Source organism: Cystoisospora suis (genome assembly GCF_002600585.1).
Source record: "Cystoisospora suis strain Wien I chromosome Unknown contig_1596, whole genome shotgun sequence".
NCBI lineage: Eukaryota > Apicomplexa > Conoidasida > Eucoccidiorida > Sarcocystidae > Cystoisospora > Cystoisospora suis.
The window spans coordinates 1,912-25,285 of NW_027154396.1; the positions used below are offsets into that span (position 1 = coordinate 1,912).

The 23,374-nt window shown below is 45.6% G+C and overlaps 1 protein-coding gene across 1 annotated transcript; it reads right to left on the reverse strand.

Moving 5' to 3' along the window:
* Positions 1 to 254: 254 nt before the first annotated feature.
* On the reverse strand, positions 255 to 23,343 carry CSUI_003541 (wd g-beta repeat-containing). Its single transcript, XM_068063737.1, has 17 exons — positions 20,604 to 23,343; positions 19,534 to 19,805; positions 18,729 to 18,885; positions 17,400 to 17,634; positions 16,271 to 16,663; positions 15,269 to 15,457; positions 14,354 to 14,527; positions 13,032 to 13,647; positions 12,005 to 12,364; positions 8,515 to 10,658; positions 7,705 to 7,822; positions 7,088 to 7,369; positions 5,306 to 6,750; positions 4,163 to 4,279; positions 2,764 to 2,862; positions 1,721 to 1,863; positions 255 to 1,270 (listed from the first exon to the last, which is right to left on the reverse strand). Exons 1-17 carry the CDS (start codon positions 21,242 to 21,244, stop codon positions 1,234 to 1,236), a joined length of 7,422 nt encoding a protein of 2,473 aa, XP_067924279.1. The 5' UTR covers positions 21,245 to 23,343; the 3' UTR covers positions 255 to 1,233.
* Between the last annotated feature and the right edge of the window lie 31 nt (positions 23,344 to 23,374).

Genomic DNA, 23,374 nt, shown 5'->3' on the forward strand with positions numbered 1-23,374 from the left:
GTAAGTGTGTGGTAGAAGATGTGTATTATGTGTGGGAAGAGGTGTGTAGGTATTACGAAGTCGAGTGCATTTGTATCTACGTTTGTAGTGTATGTACGTGTGCCTCGATGGAGGAGTATAACCCATGAATGAATGAAGTCATTTCTTCTGCTCCTTCATCAGCTTCTTTTCTTTCTCAAGAAACAGATTTCTTTCTTCACGACGAGGGGGAGCAAAAGTCTTTCGAATTCTATCAACACAGAAGCCTTTGTCTTTCTTTTAACAGAGGAGGAGCGAGGACATACACATACATAGCGACACAGCCATTTTCTCAAAGAGATCGGTTTTCCCATCATCCTTTCATTACGCAGGCGATTCACTGTAGGTCTTTTTCTTTTTCTCCACAGCCTATAAAGTATCATCTACATGTATGTCTCTGTCTCTTACTCATTCATTCAGCACTTCTTCTCACTCTACCCAAATCTGTCTGATCGCAACCTACACCTCCTTTATCGGTCCTTGTCTCTCCTTCTCGTCTATCCATCTTGGATTGATCTATCAATCACATAAATGAGAAAGAAAAGAGGAAGAGAAATGAACGAGAGAAAGAAAGAAAAACAACCCAAACTTTCTCCCTGGAAAGAAGAAGAGAGAGAAGTCATGCACATGAGTGACTGCCACGACTTCTCCTATGACGAGAAATCTTTCCTTGAGACAAGAATAGAACAAACAAGAAGGAAGAACGTAGAGGATAAGAAGAAGAGATAAACAAAGGTAAGAGCGCGAGAGAGATGTAAAGAAAAGAATCCAAAAGAAAGAAGGAAGCGAGGACGAGGAGAAGAAGAAGAGGAACAACCTTTCGTGAATGTGAACAACTCATTCAAAGAGAGGAGGAGATTTCGTCGTGTATGGAAAAGCTTTCTTCACATCGACCGATAAAAAAGGACTTCTCTGAGAAAAGATCGACCTCTCTTCTCTCTTCTCTTCCTTCTTTCCTTCTACTGTCTCTTCTCTTTCAAACACACCTTTTTCTTGCCATCTTCTTCTTCTTCTTTTCACTATGAGGAAAGAGGAGGAAGAAAACGAGAAAGGGAGAAAGAACACAGAGAAAGATAGACAATGAAGAAAGCAAGAAAGAACGACGTCGACTTGAAACTTCTCCATGATTAACAATCCTAAGACTAATGTAGGAGGATGAACCGAAGAAGAAGAAGAAAGAACAAGAGGAGGAGAAGAAGGGTATCACGATGAGAGTTAAGGTTTAGGAAGCAGGCGCTTCAATCCCATAAGCCTGAAGGGGGAAGAGGAGAACAAGAAGAAGAAGAAAATCCCAACAACGAACGAAAGAAAGAGACAAGACAGGAGAAAAAGAAGATGGGGAAGAAAATCTACTGACATATATATATATATCTCTTCACATCTATCTATCTGTATCTACCTCTCTACTATCTACAGCTAGGCTAACCGCCCTTTTCTCTATACACTGGAAAAAGAGAAGGTTCATGGCACCTATCGATCGAAAAAGACAAATCGATCTATCTATGTATTCCTTTGCATGTGCGTACATACTATAGCAGCCGACCGGGCTTTATCACATTCGTCTGTCTCTATATATCCGTACATCCATCTATCTATTAATCTATCAATCTATCTATCTGTCTTTCATCTATGTATCTATCTGTGTGTAGAGATGTCTATTTCTGTGTGTCTAGCTAGCTACATAGCGAGCTAGCTAGCTTACCAGGTTTTATTATTTGCACCCCATTCTGTAGAGGAGAGTTCGGCATGCACTTTCTGCGCTTGCACATATTGACGTTGCTCGATCAACTCACACAACTGAGGCAAACGCTCAACTGCCGTCGCACTTAAACTGCCTGCCCGCAACTACATAGAAAATGAAAAAGAAAAGAAACAGCAAAAGTCCCAAAACAGAAAAGGAAAAAAACACACAACAGAGGAAACCTCGATTCAATGAAATATAGACACATTTCTATCGATCTATCTATCTATCTTTAATCTATCTATCTATCGCTGGAGTCTATCTATCTTGATGCATTAATTCGTAGAGGTTTGTCTCCTGTGTCCGGTGAGCAAAAAAGCAGCATATTTCCTTGTGAAGGGGAAGGCCTACAGAACAGCATGAAGAATGAATAAAATGCAAACAGAACTCTCTCTTGCCGTTAAGACACGCTGAGAGAAGAGAGACAAGAATAAGAGAAATCTTACAGACACTTTGATCATACCAACAAGGGGATAGAAGAAGAAGGAATGATAGATCAACAGAGAGAGCAACATAGAGCATAGAGAGATCAATCTTCAAGACATTACATACTCCTAGCCGTACAGATACAACTCCAACTGATACTACTATAGCAACCCCCCTTACTCCTCCTCGTCGTCGTTTTCCTCGTTATCTAGCTCTATGTCAACGTACGCCTGCTGAATCTTGAAAGCATTTCGACTTTTTTTCTTTCGGGCTTTCTCTGTCTCACATGGATCGATTCGTATTAATCAACACAGGTTACAGTGACAAGGTCAAAACGATAAAAGGGATATGTATGTGGAAGGCCTTCCATGCATGCATGCATGCACGCGCTCCTTAGAATCGTCGTAGTTGTAGTGGTCGTCTTCCTCCTCTTCTTTCCCATCTCTCTCTCCTTGTGTTGAGCGCAAGGACAGACGACTAAGAAGCAAGCAAGATAAGAAGAATCGAGTGAGATCAGAAGAGAGAAGAGATCAGACGATCGGACAGAGAGAAAGAGATAGAAAGAAAGATGTGTTTACCTTAGAGAACAATTCTTCCATTTTCTGACCCAGATCTTGTTGAGCAGCAGCAGACGTCTGCATCTGGAGAAGATCATTGATCACCCGCTGTACATACACCTGAAGGAAGTCATGCATTCATTCAGTGAAAAAACACACAGCAGAAACACCATAACTCCGACCACCTTAACAGACGGCAGAAGATTAACACAGAGACCAAAGCATTCTTTTCCTCTTTCCTTCTCTTCTGTTTCTTCTTCTTCTTCTTTCATTCGCTCCCCCTTTCCTAGATCTCCATATGATGAGAAAGAAATACACCTCTATGAGTCAGAAGTACAGACGACCCACCGACTCCACATAACTTCTCTTTCTTTTCTTTTTCGAAACATCTCTGCGCACGTTGTCTCCTCTCTCAAGTTTACGTGCCGATAGAACCTTTTTGGCTGATTCTCAAGTGTCGATCAATCGAGCTGTTCTCTCATCTCCTCTTCCTCGTCGTCTTCTTGACTTTAGGAGGAAAATGGACTTTCTTCTTTCAGATCTACAACAGCAGCCTCGGAACACGACGAGGTAACAGAGCACCCTCCCTGTCGATCGAAACATATATATACTTATATATATAGGATATAAATTATGCACGTGTGAAGTATGCATACATAGAGGGATAGATAAAGATAGATATCGAGATAGACTGAAAATAGATGGATCGACAGATAGATAGACTGAAGATAGATTAGAGATAGATAGCTAGATAGATATGTGGGGTTGCAGACGGGCATCTAGAAGAATCAAGGGTGTAGATAGATTGTACCGGAGACCGGGTTCTTATCCCCAGAGACACTTTATGTACATATGGACGACGACTACAACTCCTAACTCCCCATACTTCTTCTCCTACTACTTGTACTGATGGTGAATGCTCACACCTCCCTCCTCCTTTCGTGCCTATGAAGAAGAGAGAATTCTGTCTCTACAGAACAATCTCTTCCGCTATTGGAGAACATGTGCGTCAGACGAGTTGCATGCATATCTAAAATAGATACACGTCGTGTTGACTCGGGGGTGCATCGGAATGAAGAAAAGTGAACAAGAGGTGATAAGAGATCACACGATCTATATAAATCTCCCCCCTGGCGTCGTCTTTGATCTTCTTCAATACCCAAAGAAAAGGTCAAAAGGAGCTAACGTAGACACCCCCATCCCCCGCGAGAGAGAGGAAGATCAGCAAGAATCTTTGCAGATGACAAAGGCTGCTTGCTATCTCACTGGGAAGAAGGCAAAGGGAAACCTTGGTCTTGACTTTTTATCTCTTCCTTCTGTCCTTTGAAAGATAAAACTCGGAATGAAGGAATACAAGGGGAGCTTCTCTTGCTAGGTAGATGGATATATGAAAAGGCGAAAGAATATTACAAGCCCTTACAAGCTTCTCAGGTTCCATGGGGGTGCCTGCGCCATTAGCACCTCCATCCAGTGAGCCTTCGGTCGCTTTGTGGATATTCACATTCGCTGCGTAGGTACTCTTGGTTGATCTGGAATTCTATATAGATACACATACAGAGGGACACACAGGCATAGAGAGAGAAAGAGAGGGGGTGAGAAAGAGGGGATGTATGAAGGTATGGGCGCTGAGAGAGGAAGAGACAATGGTGAAAGTGTATGAAGTCACACATTCCCTTTCACGCTTCTTAGTAGAGACACTGCAAGAGATGTCAAGTTCGGTGGGATACGGACAGATAGGTAGATAGATAAAGGTCTATAGATAAATAGATGAATAGAAGGAAAATTGATAGCTAGATCGAAGGTAGTTAGATAGACAGATGAAAGGTTTATCGACAGATAAAAGGTAGGCAGATAGATGGATAGATAGATAGATAGAGAAAAAAAGCAGGTAGACAGACAGACAGATGGATGGACAGATAGACGAACACAAAGGATGTAACGTTTCTAGAACCGATGAGCTGTTGGTTGTCGATGAGTCAGTTGGAAAATTGAGAATGAAAGATAGAGGGAGAGGCTTGATTTTTCAGTCGTACATGCATGCGTACATACATACACCACCTTAGCCCCCCCACCGCTTTTCATTGTTGTGACAACTCTCAGCTGTCTACAGGACGACTAGTTGATACAGTTCACTTCACACTGTGTAGAGAGACTCAGTCGTCATCTACACTTCCTTCTTTCTTTCACTCTCCTCCTCTGTCTCCTTCCTTCGCTTCGCCCATCCATGTCGCCATACACCCGTCATCCCCCCGAAGCTTCTCAAATATATGCCCGTACAGAACATGTATATACACATATGTATACGTACACATGTAGAGAGAGAGAGAGAGAAAGGCAGGGTGTAGGAGACCTATCTTCATAGGTGTGTATACTTATGAAAGGAGGAATAGACGATGAGGACCCCCAGGTCGAGACTCGATCCATGAAAGAGATCCATCCCCCGCGCCAGTCCTTGGTTTAGCTTGAGAGTACGGAAAGAAATACACAAATAAGGGGGCGTCAATGTACCATCTCTACATGAATAAGCTGCGCAGAGAGACTGGAGAATCGCGGATAAACTCACGAGTTGTGCCGAAGTCGGAATAGGCCAAGGAACAGGCATCCCTGGTTTAATAGGTTGAGCTCCTACTGTTGGAGCTGTATAGGCAGCGACATGAGTCGTGTGATTCTCTCCTGCCACCCCCGAACCTAGACTGCCGTTGTTGCTGTTACTCCTTAAGCTCTGACTACTATGATAAGTGCTATTATTCAGCATCCCGGGGCCACTCCCTCCTCCTCCCATCATCATCATCTGAGGTGGCGGCTGCGATGCCGCAGACATGCCTGCTCCTCCTCCTCCTGCTGGTGCTCTTCCTGTATCAAACAATGCATGCGAAGAAGAAGAGGATGGAGGGGATGGAGACGTCCTCATCATTGGCTGTTGCTGAGACTGCTGAGCAGAAGGATGAGGAGGATGAGGCTGCGATTGCTGTTGTTGTTGTGCGTTCATCGTAGACATATTCCCAGTACTATTGTGATGAGTGTGATATCCATTCATAAGTCTCGGCGCCGCCCCCCCCGCCCCTCCTCCTCCTCCTGGTGTGAGGTGGTGGTTAACATCTTCATTCCCACCACCCGTCCCCCCGTTGACCCCTGCTCCTGTTGTAGTGGTGGTCGAATTCATCGAGTGTGTCGATTGCTGGGAAATCTGAGACTGGGGTTTGCCTATCATACCTAGGCCACTTCGGTCTCCCTGCTGATTCTCCCCTTGTGATGGAATGGGAGTACCAATAGAAGGTGATGGATGAGAGGGCTGATGAGGATGAGCATGGCACCCCGGAAGATTTCCTTCTTGTTGAGACGCTTCCTGTGGAAACATCATACCTGCTGGGGGTGCAGCAGATCCCCCGTTGAGAGGATTAGGCGGGGGGAAGGGCGGCCCCCTTTGGGTCTCTGCTGTCTCGGTGGAATGATGAGCTGAAGACTGAGGATAGGAGGAAGACCCATGACCGGTAATAGGAGGAGCAGAAGGCCTACCGGCCGCCGCCGCAGGGGGTGGAGACGGAGTCGACCCTGGTAAGAAAGATGATGACGGATGTCCATATGGAGAGGCTCCGGGAGGAGGACAAGAAGAAGAAGTAGATGGTGGGGGGGGAAATGTTGAAGATGAGGGAGTGGTCTGCTGCTGTTGTTGAGAAGAAGAAGAAGGGGGAGGATAAGGAGATAACGAAGGTGGCTGAGTGGATGATGAATGAGGGGGGGGCGTTGGAGGTGGATAAGAAGAAGAAGATGGAGAGGAAGATGGATGTGACGGATTATTCATCGCCATCATAGAAGGTCCTCGAGAGGGGTGTTGCCCTGAAGAGGTTGAGGGCCCACCAGGTGTAGGAGGAGGAGGATAACGCGAGAAAGATGAAGTTGAAGGAGGAGCAAAAGAAGAAGAAAGATTCGGAGACTGAGAAGAAGAAGAAGAAGGTGACGCCATCATCATGGCATTAGGGGGACGTGATGGAGGTGGAGGTCCATACCCTGAATGAAGGAAGAGACAAAAAATAAGTACGTGAGATGAAACAAGACACACCATCACAACCAACAGGAGAAGAAGCACTCCTACGTACGATACCATCCTCATCTTCGTGGATGTGTCTTTCCTTCTTCAGGTAGACTGAATCAATCCATCTACCATCTCGGGACTATCATCTTGTCTATCTCGCATCATGAATCTATCTTCAATCTATCTATCTTCAATCTATCTATCTTTAACCTATCGACCTCTCCATCTTCAGTCAAGCCATCTGTCAAAGACCCCACAGCGCGGCCCTTCCTCCTCCTCCTCCTTCTTCTTCTTTTCTGTTCTTCTCCTTACCACTGGCTTGATAACCAAAAGGTCCTGAGGGAGGTGAAGAAGAGGGGGAAGAGACAGAGCTCATACCTCCACCTGGAGCAGGGCCACTTCCCGTCCCAGCAGGAGGAGGATGACCACTCATCATCATTGCCGCTTGCCCACCCGGCCCACGAGGTTTGGAACAACCGAAGGGATCGGTCCCTGGACCTCCGGCAGAAGATCCTCCTAGTGAAGAAGGCGGAGGAGTTGAGGAAGAAGATGAAGGAGGGGGAGGCATCATCATTCCTGGTGTCATTACACCTGCTGTTGACATGCAGAAACACGAGAAAGGAAGAGGCGAAGATACACCAAGAAAGATGTGCGGGATGATGCTAGGAGGAAAAAAGATGAGTTCCATGAATGTCGGACTTCCTTAGGTCTTCTGATTCTCCTATCTCCGCTGTGAGAAACAGTTCTCAAGAGACAGAGACGGCTTGTAGCCAGCCATAGACACAGAACGTCTACCTATCCATCTATGTGTCTTTAATCTATCTATCTACCTATCTACCTATCCATAGTTGATCTATCTATCTATCTACCTTTGATCTATCCATCCATCTATCGGTGCGCAAGATCAGTAGAGGAGATGGAGGGCTTACGTGTAGGATGAGAAGAACCACTTGGAGGGGGGAAAGTGCCAGGGTAGCGTCCTCCTCCTCCTCCTTGGCCGAAGGCAGAGCCACTACCACCACCTACGCTACCCACTGAACCTCGAGACTGCACGCATGCATGCATGCAATCAAAAAAAAGGCAAAATGAAATACATACGTTCGAAAGAAAAGAACACAGCTCTTCTCTGTCTCTCCTTCCCTCCTCCTTCTTCAGAAGGAGGGCCTGTCTTTACTCCTTCACTCTTTCACACTCCCTCCATTCCTTCACTCTTTCACACTGATCGGCAGATAAACACATACACCTCCTCTATACACAAAGAGGCGTGAGCTACACATACATGTATCCAAAGGGGCCTAGTCTAATACCCTTCCTCGGTGAGACATGTAAGCTCGCAGGGCTGCCATACATCGAGTCGCATACAATTATCTAACTGTGTGTGTGGCTGGAGAGACACTCAGTCTACATACGTATCTCTCACACGTCTAGATGAGAACCTATCACTTCTCGAGCTTCGAGAACACCCGGACAGACAGGAGACATCAGCTGTATCTCCACGCAAAAAACTTCTCACTGGGTCTCTTAACTATCAAGCCCTCCCGTCCTCCTTTGTATTCTTTCTACTTCACGAAGCCTTCTTCCTCGCACTCGCTCCCCTCTCCCTCTCTTTCTAACCAGAGTATCCTTCTCGTGTGCTCTCAAGGCGACAGCTATGTGAAAAGGAAGAGCGAAGAAAGAAAGAGAGTGAAGAGACTGAGAACAAGAAGATCAACTCTCACACAAGCCAGCCTTGATCTTACCGAAGCGGATTGCTGCGTTTGACGGTGGGACATGGCTCCTGTGGCGAGACCTCTTGGAGGAAATCCCCCCCCTTGCTGCTGCGATGGCTGGGTCTGTGTCTGTTGTAAAGACTCGGCTACTCCTCGCCCCCCTAGGCCGCCTATCCCTACCCCAGGTGTATGACTCGGCGTATTAGAAAATCTTCCACTTATTCCCCCTGCTCCTACCCCTTGTTCTCCTCCCCCTGTTGGTTTCTTTTCTCCTTCTCCTACTCCTCCTCTGGATAGAGAGGTTCTTAAGTCAACACATGGAGACGGAAGATGAAGGCCATGACGCTGCATGAGCATAGGTTGTGCATGATAGAGACAAGCAGCTAAACATATAGCCATATGATCTGTATGAGAAGAGCTTCTCCTCCCCCCTTCATCACACATGCCTCCTCCCCCAGCATTCCCGCCACCAGCACCACCTTGAAAGAGATCTTTCTTCTCCATAGACGTATGATATCTCGTTCTCCCCCCTTGATTTCCTACGATCGACATTTGAGAGAAAGAAGAAGAGGAAGAAGTCGACGGATGCACCTGGTGAAGCTGGGGGCCACCTCCTCCTTTCCCTCCTGTTGTGCCACCAAGCGGGCTGGTCGTCGTCCAACGAAGACATGAGATAGTTGTAAGTAAGAGCCTCATAGCGACAATATGAAGAGACTTATATTCGGATAAATAGGAGGCATAAGATAGACAAACCTGCTGGAACTCATGACAACCATCTCCTTCATCCTTCTCTAATGCCCCTGAAACAACTCCTTGTTGTAGTTGCTGTCCTTCTTTCATTACACCTCCTCCCCCGGGCATCATCTTGATCGCCATTCCTTTTCCCATGCGATTCTGACTATGATAAATTCCCCCTGGCTCATCTGGCTTAGTAGATACACTTGGAGAACGGCTGTCTCTATGGCTGCTAAGTGCTCCACGTAGAACGAGCATTCTCTTCACCGTCGTTGAGAGCTGTTCTCCTATCCATGCATTCAGGCTTTTCTTGATGAAAGAAAAGGAAGAAACAGAAGAATCTTCTCCTCCTCCTCGAGTATCCTCTTCTTCTTTCCCTCCTCTAGCAGGGCCGTTGATATCTTCTTCGTCTTCATGACTGAGAGAATAGGAATCTTCTTCTCTTGTCATTTTTCGACCCGTCTTTTCTTTTCCTCCTTGGAATCCCTCCCGCTTCTTCTCCAGTCTCGATTGAAGTTCTTTATACCATATGCGGCATGCACCTTCAAAGTATCCCGCACATAAGTAACAGAAAACAGCCCCGTAAGAATCTTGGCATTCGTATATAAGCCGATCACCTAGAGTTCGACAGAGCCTTGATACTTCACTCTCATCTTGACCGTAACAGCATAGAAGGGCGATCGCATCTTTCCATGTGATAGAGGAGCTTCTTCTCTTCATATCTCCCGGGGAAGAACGAAGAAGACCTGATGCTATTCTCCTTTTTGTCTCTTCTTTGCCCCCCTCCTCGCTTTCTTTCTCTTCTCTTGTGTCTTTTAACGAGATAGATGTAATGAGAGAGTCGAAATCTTCAACGAGGATCCATCCAATTAATCTGAAGAACTCATCTTTCATATTCTCGACATATCTTCGTACTAAGTCATTCCATAGATATCTCCCATTCTCCACACCTACGACTTTCATAATGCTGTGACTGCCTTTAGAGCTGCTCCCCACCTCTGTACAGGCGTCTCCTGCTCTTCCTAGATCATTCGTAGATGTTCCTAGCCCCATGGATGCTAGACCGCTACTATTGGGATTGGACGGAGCAAGAGCAGGGGAACCCGGGAGAGAAGGTCTGCCTCCTGAGGGATGATTGATAGAATGACTAACGCCTGCTGACAGATTAGTATAGGAGTGAGACGATAGAGCCGTTCCCATCGCATTGCCAGGAGGCATTGTCTTGTTACTACTATTCATGTTTGTATTCTTAAGATGACTATTTCTATGGACCCCGACATTTCCAACCTCTCCATGGCCGCCTATTCCTCCTGCACCTGCGGATACAGCGCCTAGGAGAAGAGCATCACTCTGATCTCCATAGGCTTGAAGAACAGCCACAGCTCCTTCAATACAGCCAGAGAGAAGACATGCACGGACCACACGTCCAGCTCGCGATTCTGCGCGACAGAAAAAAGAAGAGAAAGAACGATGAAAAGGTAGATGATTCTTCAGGAAGAGAGCACGGCGAAAGGAACAGAAGGAACGGGAATCTCGCTGAAGAAACGATCAACCCGAGCAGGAGGAAAAGGAAGAAAGACAGAAGGAGGGAAAAACGAGAGATAGTCGACCTCACAGAGACATGTTGCATGGAAGAGAGACAGATAACTAGCGTTGATGAAAGGATGAGGAGGTATGAGACAGCAGAAGATGAGCAAATGCCCATGAGAGCGTGAAGGCGCGAGGAGCTCTCTCTCTCTCTCCCTCTAGACATATGTATCTGTGTACCTATTGAAGAAGAGAGGGATAGCTCAAAGCTCTTTCTCTCTGGACGTGTATCTACCTGTTCACCTGTACGTGTATAGATACGCACACAAGGAGAGAGGCAGACGTCCCAGCTTGTACTGCGGCCGTGTTGACAACTCTTGTGTCGACATATTGCATATGAGAATCGTAGACGCCGTTCCAGGTGTGGGGCGGAAACTAAATCCTAAGAAGATATCTTCCGCAAGACTTGTGCATGTAACTCTCCTCCTACACAGTCATGTTCGCCAAGAGGAACAGAAGAGTCATGTACCCTCTACTCATCGCACTCTGGCTTATGCGATGAAGTGAGTGAATAGTCGTATGTGCACTCATGTCTACATCCGCACATCTGTGCTCGACATCATTGTGTAGCCATTCAGATGAAGAGACACTTGCAGAGAAAGGACGGCACGGAGAAGAGAAAGGAAAGAGCCCTTCACAGCAAGTGGATCTTGAAAAAAGAAAAGCGAAGCAAGACTCCTACCCCTCCTCTCACGTTGGTTCTCGACTGTCTAGACACCGTGTATGCATGGTGCAACAGAAGCCCACACACTGGTGGAGTAGATGTGTGTTTGCATGGATATTCATCTATATATCAATCATTCATCTTCCCTACTTCTCCTGTCTGGCCTTATCACATGTATCGGTCTATATGTGTAGCTACGACGAAAGGAGAGTTGCATGCGCACTAGATTTCTTTCAATTTCCTGACTTGTTTTGAGAAGTCAGTGATTCTGTCTGGATGTCCATGAAGCAATCTAGAACTTACACTTATAAACTCTTTCTCTCGCTCTTTCTCGATACAGGTGTATGTACACCCCCACGTATCTAAGAACACTCGAGCTAGGCGTGTTGAGATGACGGCACACACCAACACTGACCTAGAAGAGATGCACCCTATATCATATTGACGCGTTCCTGCATGAAACCACATATAAGGCTATACAGACAGATCCACTGCATGCAAAGATGATGTTCTTGTCCGAAATGACATACATACCCCAATCGATAGGCCCATCCTGTGAAGAGCCAAGAGGTGCGACAGTCTCTTTCGTGTTTTCTCCTGCCGTCATTCCTTCACCCTCCATCCTCCTCTCAACTCCTGCATTGACTTCTGATTCTGTCTGATAAGCATCGGAAGCCCGACGTGGGGATTCTCCTTCTACTCCATCGAGAGTCTTTTCCGGCTGCGGTGAAGATGAGAGATGTTTTCCTTCTTCCTCTTCTTCATCTCCCTGTTGTGCTTTTGGTTGGTTTGCATGCATCACCTTCATCTCTTCTTCGCTCTTCTCAACTTCCTTTTTCGTTTGCTCGCTCTCTTCAGTACCGCTGGGGACGTCTCCCAGCTGGGAGAAAAACTCTGACAAGCATTAAGACATCGAGAGATAAATCTCTTCATTCCTCATGAAAGGAAAGTCAAGAAAAAAGATGGAATGCGTGTCGCGGAGCGACAATGCAAGCGTCAGGAAAGGAAGTGAAAGAAAGGGAGGGGGAGGAGGAGCATGGAAACACTATAAAAGTAGATACTATAGACACGTACACAAATGTAGATAGATCTTCGCATATCTCTCATGTACTTATGGCTCTACTTAAGACAGCAACAGACGGGCTGCATCACCGACGGAGTGATATGTGTGCTCCATATAGGGCATACACAGATATAGTGAGAGAGAGAGACAAGCTAACATAACTCCAGTCAGTTGTATAAAGACAGAAACTCAATACTACCCCCATCTACATATTCAGACATGTAAGAAAGCTTTATGTACCATCTATCCTACGCATATGACGCCAGCCACATCACCGGAGAAAGACGAAGTCCTTTCTATCCCCCGCCTCGTGATAGAATCACCCCTCTCTATCTCTTCGCCAAGAGAGAGAGAGAGAAACACGACTCCTCCATACATCTCGAAGATGATATCGTTACACTCCCCCGTCTACACACTCATGCTTCTTCAGCATCCATCTATCCACTTCTTTTACGATTACGAAAATGTGCGAGTGAGACGCGAAGATGAACGGCCTACTTTCAGGATCGATTTCTTCAGATCTCTTTGCAGAAGCCGCATGCTGACCGGTGTTATAGCCAGGCTGTGGTTGTGCTGGGGAGGGCGCGATGCCATTCGGGAGTCTTTGTGGCTCCATAGAATTGGGAAGACGTCCTGGCAACATCATGCCTTCTCCTGATTCTCTAGATACTCTTCCCCCATAGCCATCTACACTTCGCTCTTGATAAAGAGAAGAAGGAGAAGGTCTCCCTCCTGACAACCCACCCGGGCCTACTCCTCCTCCTGCTGTTGCCGACCAGTTACCTTGCTGAGAATAGTAGTATGGTGATGGACTTGTTGAAGAAGGAGGATGGATAGGGTTATTACTATTGTAGCCTGGATAGCCGGGGTAGTCTGATGTAGTAGTAGTATTAGGAAAAGGAGATGCCGATGTTTGAGAACCTTGAGCTTGACCGGGGACAGATGTGGGTGAATAAGAGAAAGAAGAGTCTCCCTCTCTTGGGCCTTCTGCTTCTCGCTGCTCTTGTTGGCGTCGTAAAGTTGAAGGTAGCGGACGACCGAGAAGGTCTTCTGCTTGTTTAGCTGCCTCATCCCGGGAAATGCTAAATTCCTCCACTAAGGAAGAACACTTGGGCTAGATGGAAAGAATACACACAGAGAGAGGCATCACGCTACCACCTTCATAGTGCATGAAGATCTGAATGTGGAGAGAGGATGACAGTTGTTATGAAGAACGTGGACGGGCGTAGGTAATGGCCGACCACACGAAGTACTTACGCACAGTGCGATGTATGTGATGCCAGTATCTCTCTCTTTCTCTCTTAGCCTATATGTATGTACGTATACAGAAGGTGATGTACTGTGTGGATGTATGTGTGCATCTTGTATTCACCATCGATACTATATACAGACTCGCCTGTCTGCAGGAGCAATAGACTGTGAGAGAGAGAGACACCTGCGTACTGGCGTCACGAAGCCGTGTGGATGTACGTCCGAATAGACTTGTATGTATATAGATAGATATAAAAGGCTAAGAATGTCTCTATGGCAACAGATCTCCATTTCAACATATACTGGGAGAAAAACCGGTACAGACGAGATGTGCAGAGGTGGCCTTATATAGGTAAGATGAGTAGAAATGAAGATATGTGCATATACATAAGAATGAATATAGACAACATGAACAGACCATTACGACTCCATCACTATATATACGTCTTCTCTCTCTCTTCGAGGACGATGAAGAAGAAGGGATCCGTATGATAGGTGTTTGATTCTTCTGTAAGTCCAGTAGGTATGAGAGGGCTTTGCTTGTTCCGCTGGGGAACTTATCTAGTTACCTGTACGAAAAGACGTTGTAATAGCTGCCAGAGTCTTCTTGTTTCTTCGTCGAGGTCAGGTCTTGAGAGTTCCTCTTCGCAAGCTTGTATCCAGTCTCCTCTTTGTAGATGACTATCAAGGGACAACGCCTTCTGATGAACAGCACGGTCTTCTTCCTCTCTCCAGATCTCGCTCTATGCATCCATTCAAAAACGCCCAACACATCGTAGAGGAAATACAAACGTATTCATATCTCTTTACATGCTACCGTATATACACCAGTATAAATATAGATATACGGGGTGAATATAAATATAGAGGTGTAGAGATGTAGATATACTCACATACCGCACATCAACACAGTGATAGTCTGAGAACCAACGTAGAGACACATCTGACTGTAGGCTAATAGCCGTACGTATGTATGTATGTACATTTATATATACACCTGCTTGTAGATCGCGGAACTGAGGGATAAGAACAACTAAGACGAGCTTTAGGGTCTTCACGACCCGTCTAAACAGCCGCTAGGCGATTTACAAGAAAGAGCTCCTACAGACAACACAAGGGTGCCTGGTCACGGTAAACACGCATACTGATACATATATCCATCCATACAGAATCACACATATATGACTACACACGCATACATGTACATACGCATCCTGCTCCTGTGCGATTCTACGCATGCACCTCGACATATGGCAACAGAAGCCCCCAGTTCAAGAAGCCTCGAGAGTGAACAGGCTCTTGACTAGGATACCATGTATGGAAAGAAGAAGGAAGATCTGATAGAATATCCCTCGATAAGAGTCAAGAAGTACACCAGGAGATCAACATTAGAGCAGCATGAACCGCCCATAGAAAGATGACACCCTTATAGTTGGAGCTACCTTCCGTTGTGATCCATCTTCTTTCTAGTACTACGAACTGACCTGTTGCTGTAAGACAGCCGCTTCTTCACCTGCGGAAAGAGCGTCAGGAGCTTCTGATGAGGTCGAAGGACCAAGAGAAGAAGCTAAAGGCGGGGGAGGGGTGGGGAGATTGCTACAAACAATGGAGGTACTCTTGGAATCGAAGAAAGCTATCGTCTCTCCAAAACCCATATGCAAACCTCGTGGACGCTGCAGTAAGAAGAGTTCAGAGGCAGAAAGGCTTCATTCATTCATTCATTCATTTGATCGAGCTCCACACATAGATACAGATAGACAAGATAGATAAATAGATAGATAATCCGAAAGAAGAGATACTTACTTGTCCACAAAGATGTTGAGCTGGATACTCACATACAATCTACCTATATATATATATAGGTAGACATATACAGAAAGAGAGAACGAGGACGTGCAGAAGGAATGCAGACACCATAGCAGTTACAACTGAGAATCTATGAAGAGACCTGGCTCTATAGACAGATGATTACAATGACTTCCAGTGTCAGGTTAGACATGTTAATGTCGTCTACTTATTAGCCCGAGCGTAGAGTACATACAGCGGGTTGGGCCACACAGGCACCATCATCATTTACCCTATCCCTGCGCACTTCACACATATTCCCCGCCGTATCTTCATATGGACCTCTCTATCCTGCTACAACGTCTTGTATGTGGATGGTATCAGCCATATCCATTTCTCATCTTTCATTCATTCCTCCTACAAGAAGGCCGAAGGGAGGAGAGAGGATTCTCCACCTCACGTCTTCTCTCCTTCATACAACCAACATCATACATGCAGGAGATTCACCTCAGGTGTATATCTCTCTCTATATATATACATAACAAAATACATACCATCAAACTGCCACGAAAGCTACACATATCTACACCTATCTCTCTATCTATATAGAGATATGTATAAAACAGATAAAGATAAGCTCCATACAGACAAAAGAGTGTGAGAAATTCACCGTAGGTTTCTTGAAGCCTCCTTGAACTTACTCTGAACCAGCAAGGAATGAATTTTTCATGGCACGGCCCCATGAGCCAAGAGGAAGAAGACGGAGGAGAGCTTTCACCTCCTGTCGTTGCCGAGGCATTGCTGAGGGTATAATTATTATTATGACTCATACTATTACTACCTAGCGACTTGACAGATATACGTATAGGGGCAGCTGCTGCGAAGACACCCGGCATTGAAGGAGCCCATTGGAGCTGAACACATGGCTCTTGTGTTTGCTGTTGCATATACACCTCAAACCCTCCTCCTACTCCACCGCTTGAAGAAGCTCCTGGGTTATGGTGATTCATAGCTGAATGGAAAGATGTATGAGATTGTAAAACCTCTTCTTCTAGCCACCAACAGACAATTCGGTTATCCCGACCACTCGTCAGCTGTACATACAGACAAATGAGAAAAGAAAAGATCGAGAAGAAAAACAACTAGAGCCCAACATAGATAGAGACACAGAGAGACAAAAATACGAGAAACCACCGAGACAACGACTGCTTACTTTTTTCAACGAAAGCGGAGAAAGATCAGAAACCTCGTCACTTGCCTTTCGTTCTCTATCTAGAAAGATTCCTCTTCGATTTCCCTCATCTTCTACGCCTACTGTTGAGTCTCCTCCTCTCCTCTCCTCTACTTCTTTTGCTTAAAGGTGACGTACTTAGTAGAAAACATAGTGAGGCCGTCACTGGCGAAAGAAAAGAGATCGTTTATCTATCAAGTCGGTAGGTAGTATGGGTCATACCAACCGGAATACTTGAATGTAGCAAAGACAGAAGAAAACCTGTTGAAGACACGGGGATATACAGAAAAGTGCATCTCTCTTTATATATGAAATAAGTAACAAAAACATATATATACATATATATATGTGGATATGCGTACACCAATACTACGGGGGGTTGTAGTGATAGACGGCGGGCTGAGCTGCATGTCTACGAAGAGGAGTTTGCGCGTCAAGACACCTACATCGACTTGTCTACATATCAACGAGTAAAAATAAGAGATTCTCCATCCGTTCATTCCCCGTGCCTGAGTGTTCTTTATGCTCCTTTCTTGTTCTCTCTTTTTGAAGAGAAATCTGAACTGACTGAGAATGACCTACTACTGCTACTAACTTACAAGCATTCGCTTATCAAGAGGGTTGAGGCAAGCGTTCATAATACCACGACTGTGTCCGTACACTCCATCGTGAGAGACAACGGTTTCTCTTAAAGGATAAGAGGAATTTCTTAAGTCCCACAGTTGAAGAACGGGGTGTCGATCATCGTCGTAAGCTAAGAGAAGTTGCGTCGCATTGTTAGGCATCCACACTATAGAACTTGTACGTGACTGGCGATGTGTAGGGTCTGAAAAACTGAAGAAGAAAGGAAAAGAAAGAAAGAAAGAAAGAAGCAAAAAGAAGGAATCAGAAAGGACATGAGGGAAAACATTACATCCATACATACGTGCTCATACATACATAAACAGACATACATATGGACACATACATATTCATTTATACATATATGCATATTAGAGCATACGTATACATACATGTAGAGGCCGCTCGACATAGAGAGAGACGATCGATGCAGCGAGAGGGAAGCAGAGAGGAAGAAAGGAAGAGCGAAAGAAAGAAGATGACTGAAAAGAATGAGGCAAGACATGCACCAAACAAGCAGAAGGAGCGAGCATTTGGGGTCTAGCCTTCTGCCTACGTAACACACAGGTATACTAAAGACATGCATAGCTGCTGGAGAGGGTACACGTACATCGCTATTCTCTGTCTCTCTCAATACATACATATATACATGCATATATATACATATATATATGTATACAAATAAATATTTTTCTATACATAGGGCTGTATCCACCAGCTTTTCTTCTGTTTTTATCCTCTCTTTATTCGCTGCTTTCGCATGAATCTCTCCACGGAGAAGAACAAAGAAGCATGGAAGAGACTCAACAGTCAGGAAGTCTGAGAGATTAAGAAGCGACGAGGAAGAAGAAAGAGAGGAGACATAGTTATACTTCGATATAGGTATCGGTAACACGCAGTGGACAGCGGGCATATCCAACCACATATAGATATACAGAGATGAAAAAGGAGAGACAGAGCAAGGGATGGAGAAAGATAGAAAAAGGGAGAGAGAAAGATAGAGAGTGCAAGACCTGATGTGTCTTCATGTGAGGACTCTGACACTGTGAATGAGAGACGTAGTAAGTGCTTCTACCACACAGGCTGTAAGGAAGCTATCGGCATCCATAGAGACCTCAGCCATTTCCCTGTTCCAACCGGTGTATATATACCGAGAGAGACAGGAAGAATATACAGGATGAAGATGTCCTTGAGAGAAAGGGAAAAGCATAAATGCCACGCTCTCAAAACAGAAGTCAAATGAAGGAGGAGAGAAAGATAATACAGACAAAAAATCGAATCATATGTACATCAACCTAACTCCGTACCTAATAGCAGTTTTGCGTTGTTTCAAGTCCCATATAGCTGTAGATCCTGACGCTGAAGCTGTCGCTAAGACATGAGAGACTACAAGATTCCATGCTAAGGCTGTACACTCATCGCCTCCTGGTGCAGCTACACCGCCAGATGCTGAATTAGCTGACCCTGAAAGAAAAGAAACATGAAAGAGGACGAAGAGAAAGAAAGATAACTCTAGAGTTTGGATTGCAGAGCAGGGTACATCTAGTTCACTAGGAAGGGTGAAGCGTGTGACAATCGACGTAGTCTTGGGCGGGCGTGCCAATTATACAGGAAGATGGATAGAGACTTTTAGCACCCCACCCACCCACACATCGCGAAGCAGCTAGCTGTAGACATGTCGACCTAGACGCGCTCTGTATGCTAACCAGAGACAGCCCACCTAGGTTTGTACTACCCCGAAGAGTGTACAATATGCTCTCTGCTTTCAGTACACCTGTCGGTCTCGAAGACATAAAAGCACATGGAACAGCTAAATCCATCACCTGTATAAGCTCAGGTGGTAAGTAGTAGGTAAACACATGCAGTTGCCAGAGTCTCAACATACGCTGATATATGTATAGAGAGGGGGAGGCAGAGAGATGTCGAGGATATGTATACATATATATATAAGTATATCCTCGACATCGCCGCATGTTGAAGTCATGGCTGGCGGAAAGACATATAAACACGTCATTCAAGTTAACACCTTTGCCTGTCTGCTGTTTCGTTTGGTCGGATAGATAGGAGTGGACTGTCAAAGAAATCGAGTTGGCCTGAGGTGTATGTACATACCTTCATTGCCGGGCTCGTATACGGCAACATCGTAGACATTTTCAACGTCGAGAATAGAAACACTTCCACTGCTTCCTCCAGCAGCTAAAAGGGAAGGCCTTAAAGGATTGAACTGAATACAGTGGACCCGCTGATTGCGGTGTACAGACACCGAGGCTAGAAGCCCATTCGTATTAGCTGCTGACGACCCCTCTGCTCCACCGTTCGTAAGACTGCTACTATTGCGACTGGTGTTAGCGCAATCACTCCCCGACGAAATCGTTGAAGACGACCTGAAAAGGCACCAACAACGAAAAGCGAATGAACGAACACGAGATCATTCATTGTAAGAAGGAAGAAAGAAGAGGTCGACGGAAAGAGACAAGCTATGAAGAATGGCGAGCCATCTTACCGGCTTTTCTATGTTCTTAGATGAGACCTCTTTCTTCTGTAGGGTGAGTAGTACCTAGGTGGGTAATCATTTGGTTTCCTCTTCACTCCCAGTTTCTTCTTTCCTTCTATCTTCATTGGAAACCTTCCTACGAAAGGAGAGGCCACCTGTACGTACACTTCTCCAAGAGAATCGCTCACGACACCGTGTAGCGAACCTACGCCTCAATCAGATGCTTGTCGGCAGCCTCCAGGTTTGTCAATCGTTCATTCCTAGGCGCCTACCCCTCAGCAATACATGGGGCATAAGTGAGCTGTCTCCATGTGTATCCAACCACTAACACCTTTAAGAGTGGCCAACACTACATCCGTATACTAAGCACGTTGCATGCACACACGTACAAAAGTTGGTTAACCTCACCCAACAGGCATCTCAAAGAAACATAGGTATGCGTGCATGCAAGCAAATCCACTACTTGTTTATGAACAGATACCTCACCCCGAAGTATGCTAAGCAGAAGATACTCTACAACGATATAAACAACACATAGTCATACGGTGTATATATGTATCTAAATATATACACTATAACTATACAAATATATGAATACCAGGTACATATATAGATTTAGATATACACATCGTAGACGTCTATGTATCTTTCTAGACCATAAATCTGCCATGTGTTGATGTTTGCTTACTGAAGGATTGCTTGAGGATCCCACAGAGTAACATCTCCATCAGCCATGCCTCCAGCGAGTAAACCTAGAGATCTCTTCTGTCCTGCTCCCCCAGCACTGTTTGCTTTATCTTCTTTCTTGCCTCCTTTTCCTTGGAACTCCCAGGCAATACACTGAAAAGGTGACGAAGCACACACAGACGCGACAATAGGAAGAGAAGGAGAAGAGGATGAAAAATCGACGCATGCAAGCTCCAAATGGGGATCTAAGCCCATCGTGCCTAAGGCGAGATATAACTGCGTCCCTGTATTAGACGAAGAAGAAGAGAGATGGCCTGATGTTTCATCTTCTCCCGTATCGTCTATTCGAGACGAACAGCGAGCTGAAGGAGATCCAAGCGGGGAGGGACCCCATGCCATACAGGCGCTTCGACAAACTTCTTTAAGTGCCATAATGAATGATTCAACACCGACTGAAAAAGAAGAAAGAGTAGAAATCACGGAGAGCAGAGAAAGGCGAAGAAGGAAACGAGAGACAGATGAAGGAGAGGAGAGAAGCGAAGGGAGCAAACTTGCAGGGGTTGGCGAGAGGAGTAGAGAGAAAAAGAAGCCGCAGCAATGAAAGAGAAGCTGATGAGGATGAAGCAATCTACTTGAGTACATCTAAGATGAGAAAGTCGTGAAAGAGGCGAAAGGGGGTGGTCAGGACCCTCTGTTTGGGATTGAAGGGCGACTGATAAAGACGAAGAATCGGACACGGTGACGAAGAAAAACGATGCAGGGGAGCGAAGAATGTATGCTGAAAACGGAAGGGCTATAGGTTGTGTAACTGAGATAAGACATCACAGAAAAGAATGCAAGAGAAGTGGAGGAGAAAACAACCCATAGAAAAAACGACCGTTGATTTATCTTAAGAGACTATGAGAGTTCAAGCGACGGGTGATAAAGGACAAGGGAAATGAAGACTGTCGATTACACACATCATCTCCCGATGATCGGACTCCTCACACATGCGGGAAGTTCACCTATGAATGCAGGAGACGGAAAAAAAGACGACCCATACCACATGAACTGGCCGTGGAAAGGAGGGTGCTGAGGTGAAAAAAAGCCGGCGAGGGAAGAAGAGAAAAAGACATCACCGGAATGAAGGAGCCCCAATATACAGACAAAACCACTCCCCCTCCCCTTCACTTGAAAGCTCGAAGTCGGGGAAAATCGCAAGGTGAAAAAGAAGCTGATTGTCTTAGATCATTCCGTAAGTGCGAAGAAAGAAAGAAACTGATGTACTGTGCACCTTTAGATCCTGCTGCATCGAGAAGTAGACGGTGGGTGGACCCCAGCGCAGGTTCACTTGGAGGTAAGAATATAAGGCTCTATAGCAGAGTTCAATACGTAGACGAGAAAAAAGTCGAAGTCGGAGATGGAGGTGGCGAGAAAGACTTGCTATGCCGAACTCGTGAAGAAATAGCGTTACAAGAAGAAAAAGCAGAATCTATGACAACTCTTGAACTTTCTCGCCGCACGCCGGAAGGGGAGAGCGCTTTCAAGACGAAGGAAAGAACATTGAATACTCCAGACACTGGATGGAGGCGCAAAAGAATGGAGAAGACCGCCTAGAGAAACCAACGACTTCTGAAGAAGAGGCCGTGCGGACAGCAACACTCAGACGAAACAGCCTCAGCGGCCCTACTTCCGCCCGCTTTTTTCTTCAGCAAGAATCCTCGCGCATGCCGTTCAGCACTAAGTGACTCTACTGGCTCTCCTGAGGAAAGGAGAGCGTAGGAAGGAAGAAACGCACTCGAAGCAAAGGAGCAGAAAGACGGACGGCTGTGGAAGACGATGATAATAAACCAGTAAACTGAAAAGGCGCAAGGCTTATTCATTAGCTGGCAGCCTTCTCGGATGTCTCGTGCCCATCCTTGGGACGAGAAAATGGAGAGAGACAGACAGAAGAAGAAGAAGAAAAAAAAGAGGCAGATACGGCGAACAGAACGAGGAGTATAGAAGGAGGGGACTGGGCAAAAGGACGAAGATCACTTTTTGAAGGATCCAGCAAACTGTACCGAGAAAGATGCAACGAACAACGTGCAATGGTTTCGAGCAAATCATCAGATGTATAGAGAGACGAGAAGAATCTAACAAAAAACTTGCTAAAGTCCGCTCACAGCCCAAGAGAGAAAGGGTTTCAAAAATCGGCCGTAGGGGGGTGATCCGCCAGAGCCACAGACCGCCCCGAGTTCGTGCTTTTCAGCGGGAAACTCTTAACCACGAGAGTAAGGACAGAAGAGCTGCGAAAAACAAGAAACCCCGTTGTTAAAAGACTACGGAAAAGTAGGCTAGATGGAGAGAGAGGAGGTCATGAAAACTGTGATTGAGATATTAGGACTGAGAAATACAGCAGTGCTCTGGGAGAGGTCAAGAGGAATCCCAGGGATCTCGAGTTTCCTCATTCATTCTGTGGAGCATATGAAGCAAAAGTAAGAAATACACAACCATTGTCTTCTGCGTGTTTTCTCATTTCCTATGGGAAGAGACTAGAGAATCTAACTATTCCTACGGACCTTCTACACTGTCTCTAGTCAGCACAGTCGAATCCATGTCCTTCTCTCACTGGACAGACGTTATCTATCCATCCGCCTCTCTTCCTCTTCTCTCAAAGCAGCTCCTATTATTGCAACTTCTCGCAGGAAGACGAGCAGCCGGCTGTCACACGACAAAAACAACACCGGCTGCCCCCTGCTCTCGTAAAAGAAACGCGTGACCCTCCTACTACTTGCTGTCCATGTGGAGGAA

Bases quoted from the DNA above. Each gene is read 5' to 3' on its own strand.
- CSUI_003541 (XM_068063737.1), bottom strand. From the start codon at position 21,244: ATGTACTCAAGTAGATTGCTTCATCCTCATCAGCTTCTCTTTCATTGC. The intron at 13,648-14,353 runs GTAACTAGATAA...CTTTCCATCTAG, and splicing joins TACAACGTCTTTTCGTACAG to CCCAAGTGTTCTTCCTTAGT. The intron at 10,659-12,004 runs GTATGTATGTCA...TCTGTCGCGCAG, and splicing joins GGATGGGCCTATCGATTGGG to AATCGCGAGCTGGACGTGTG.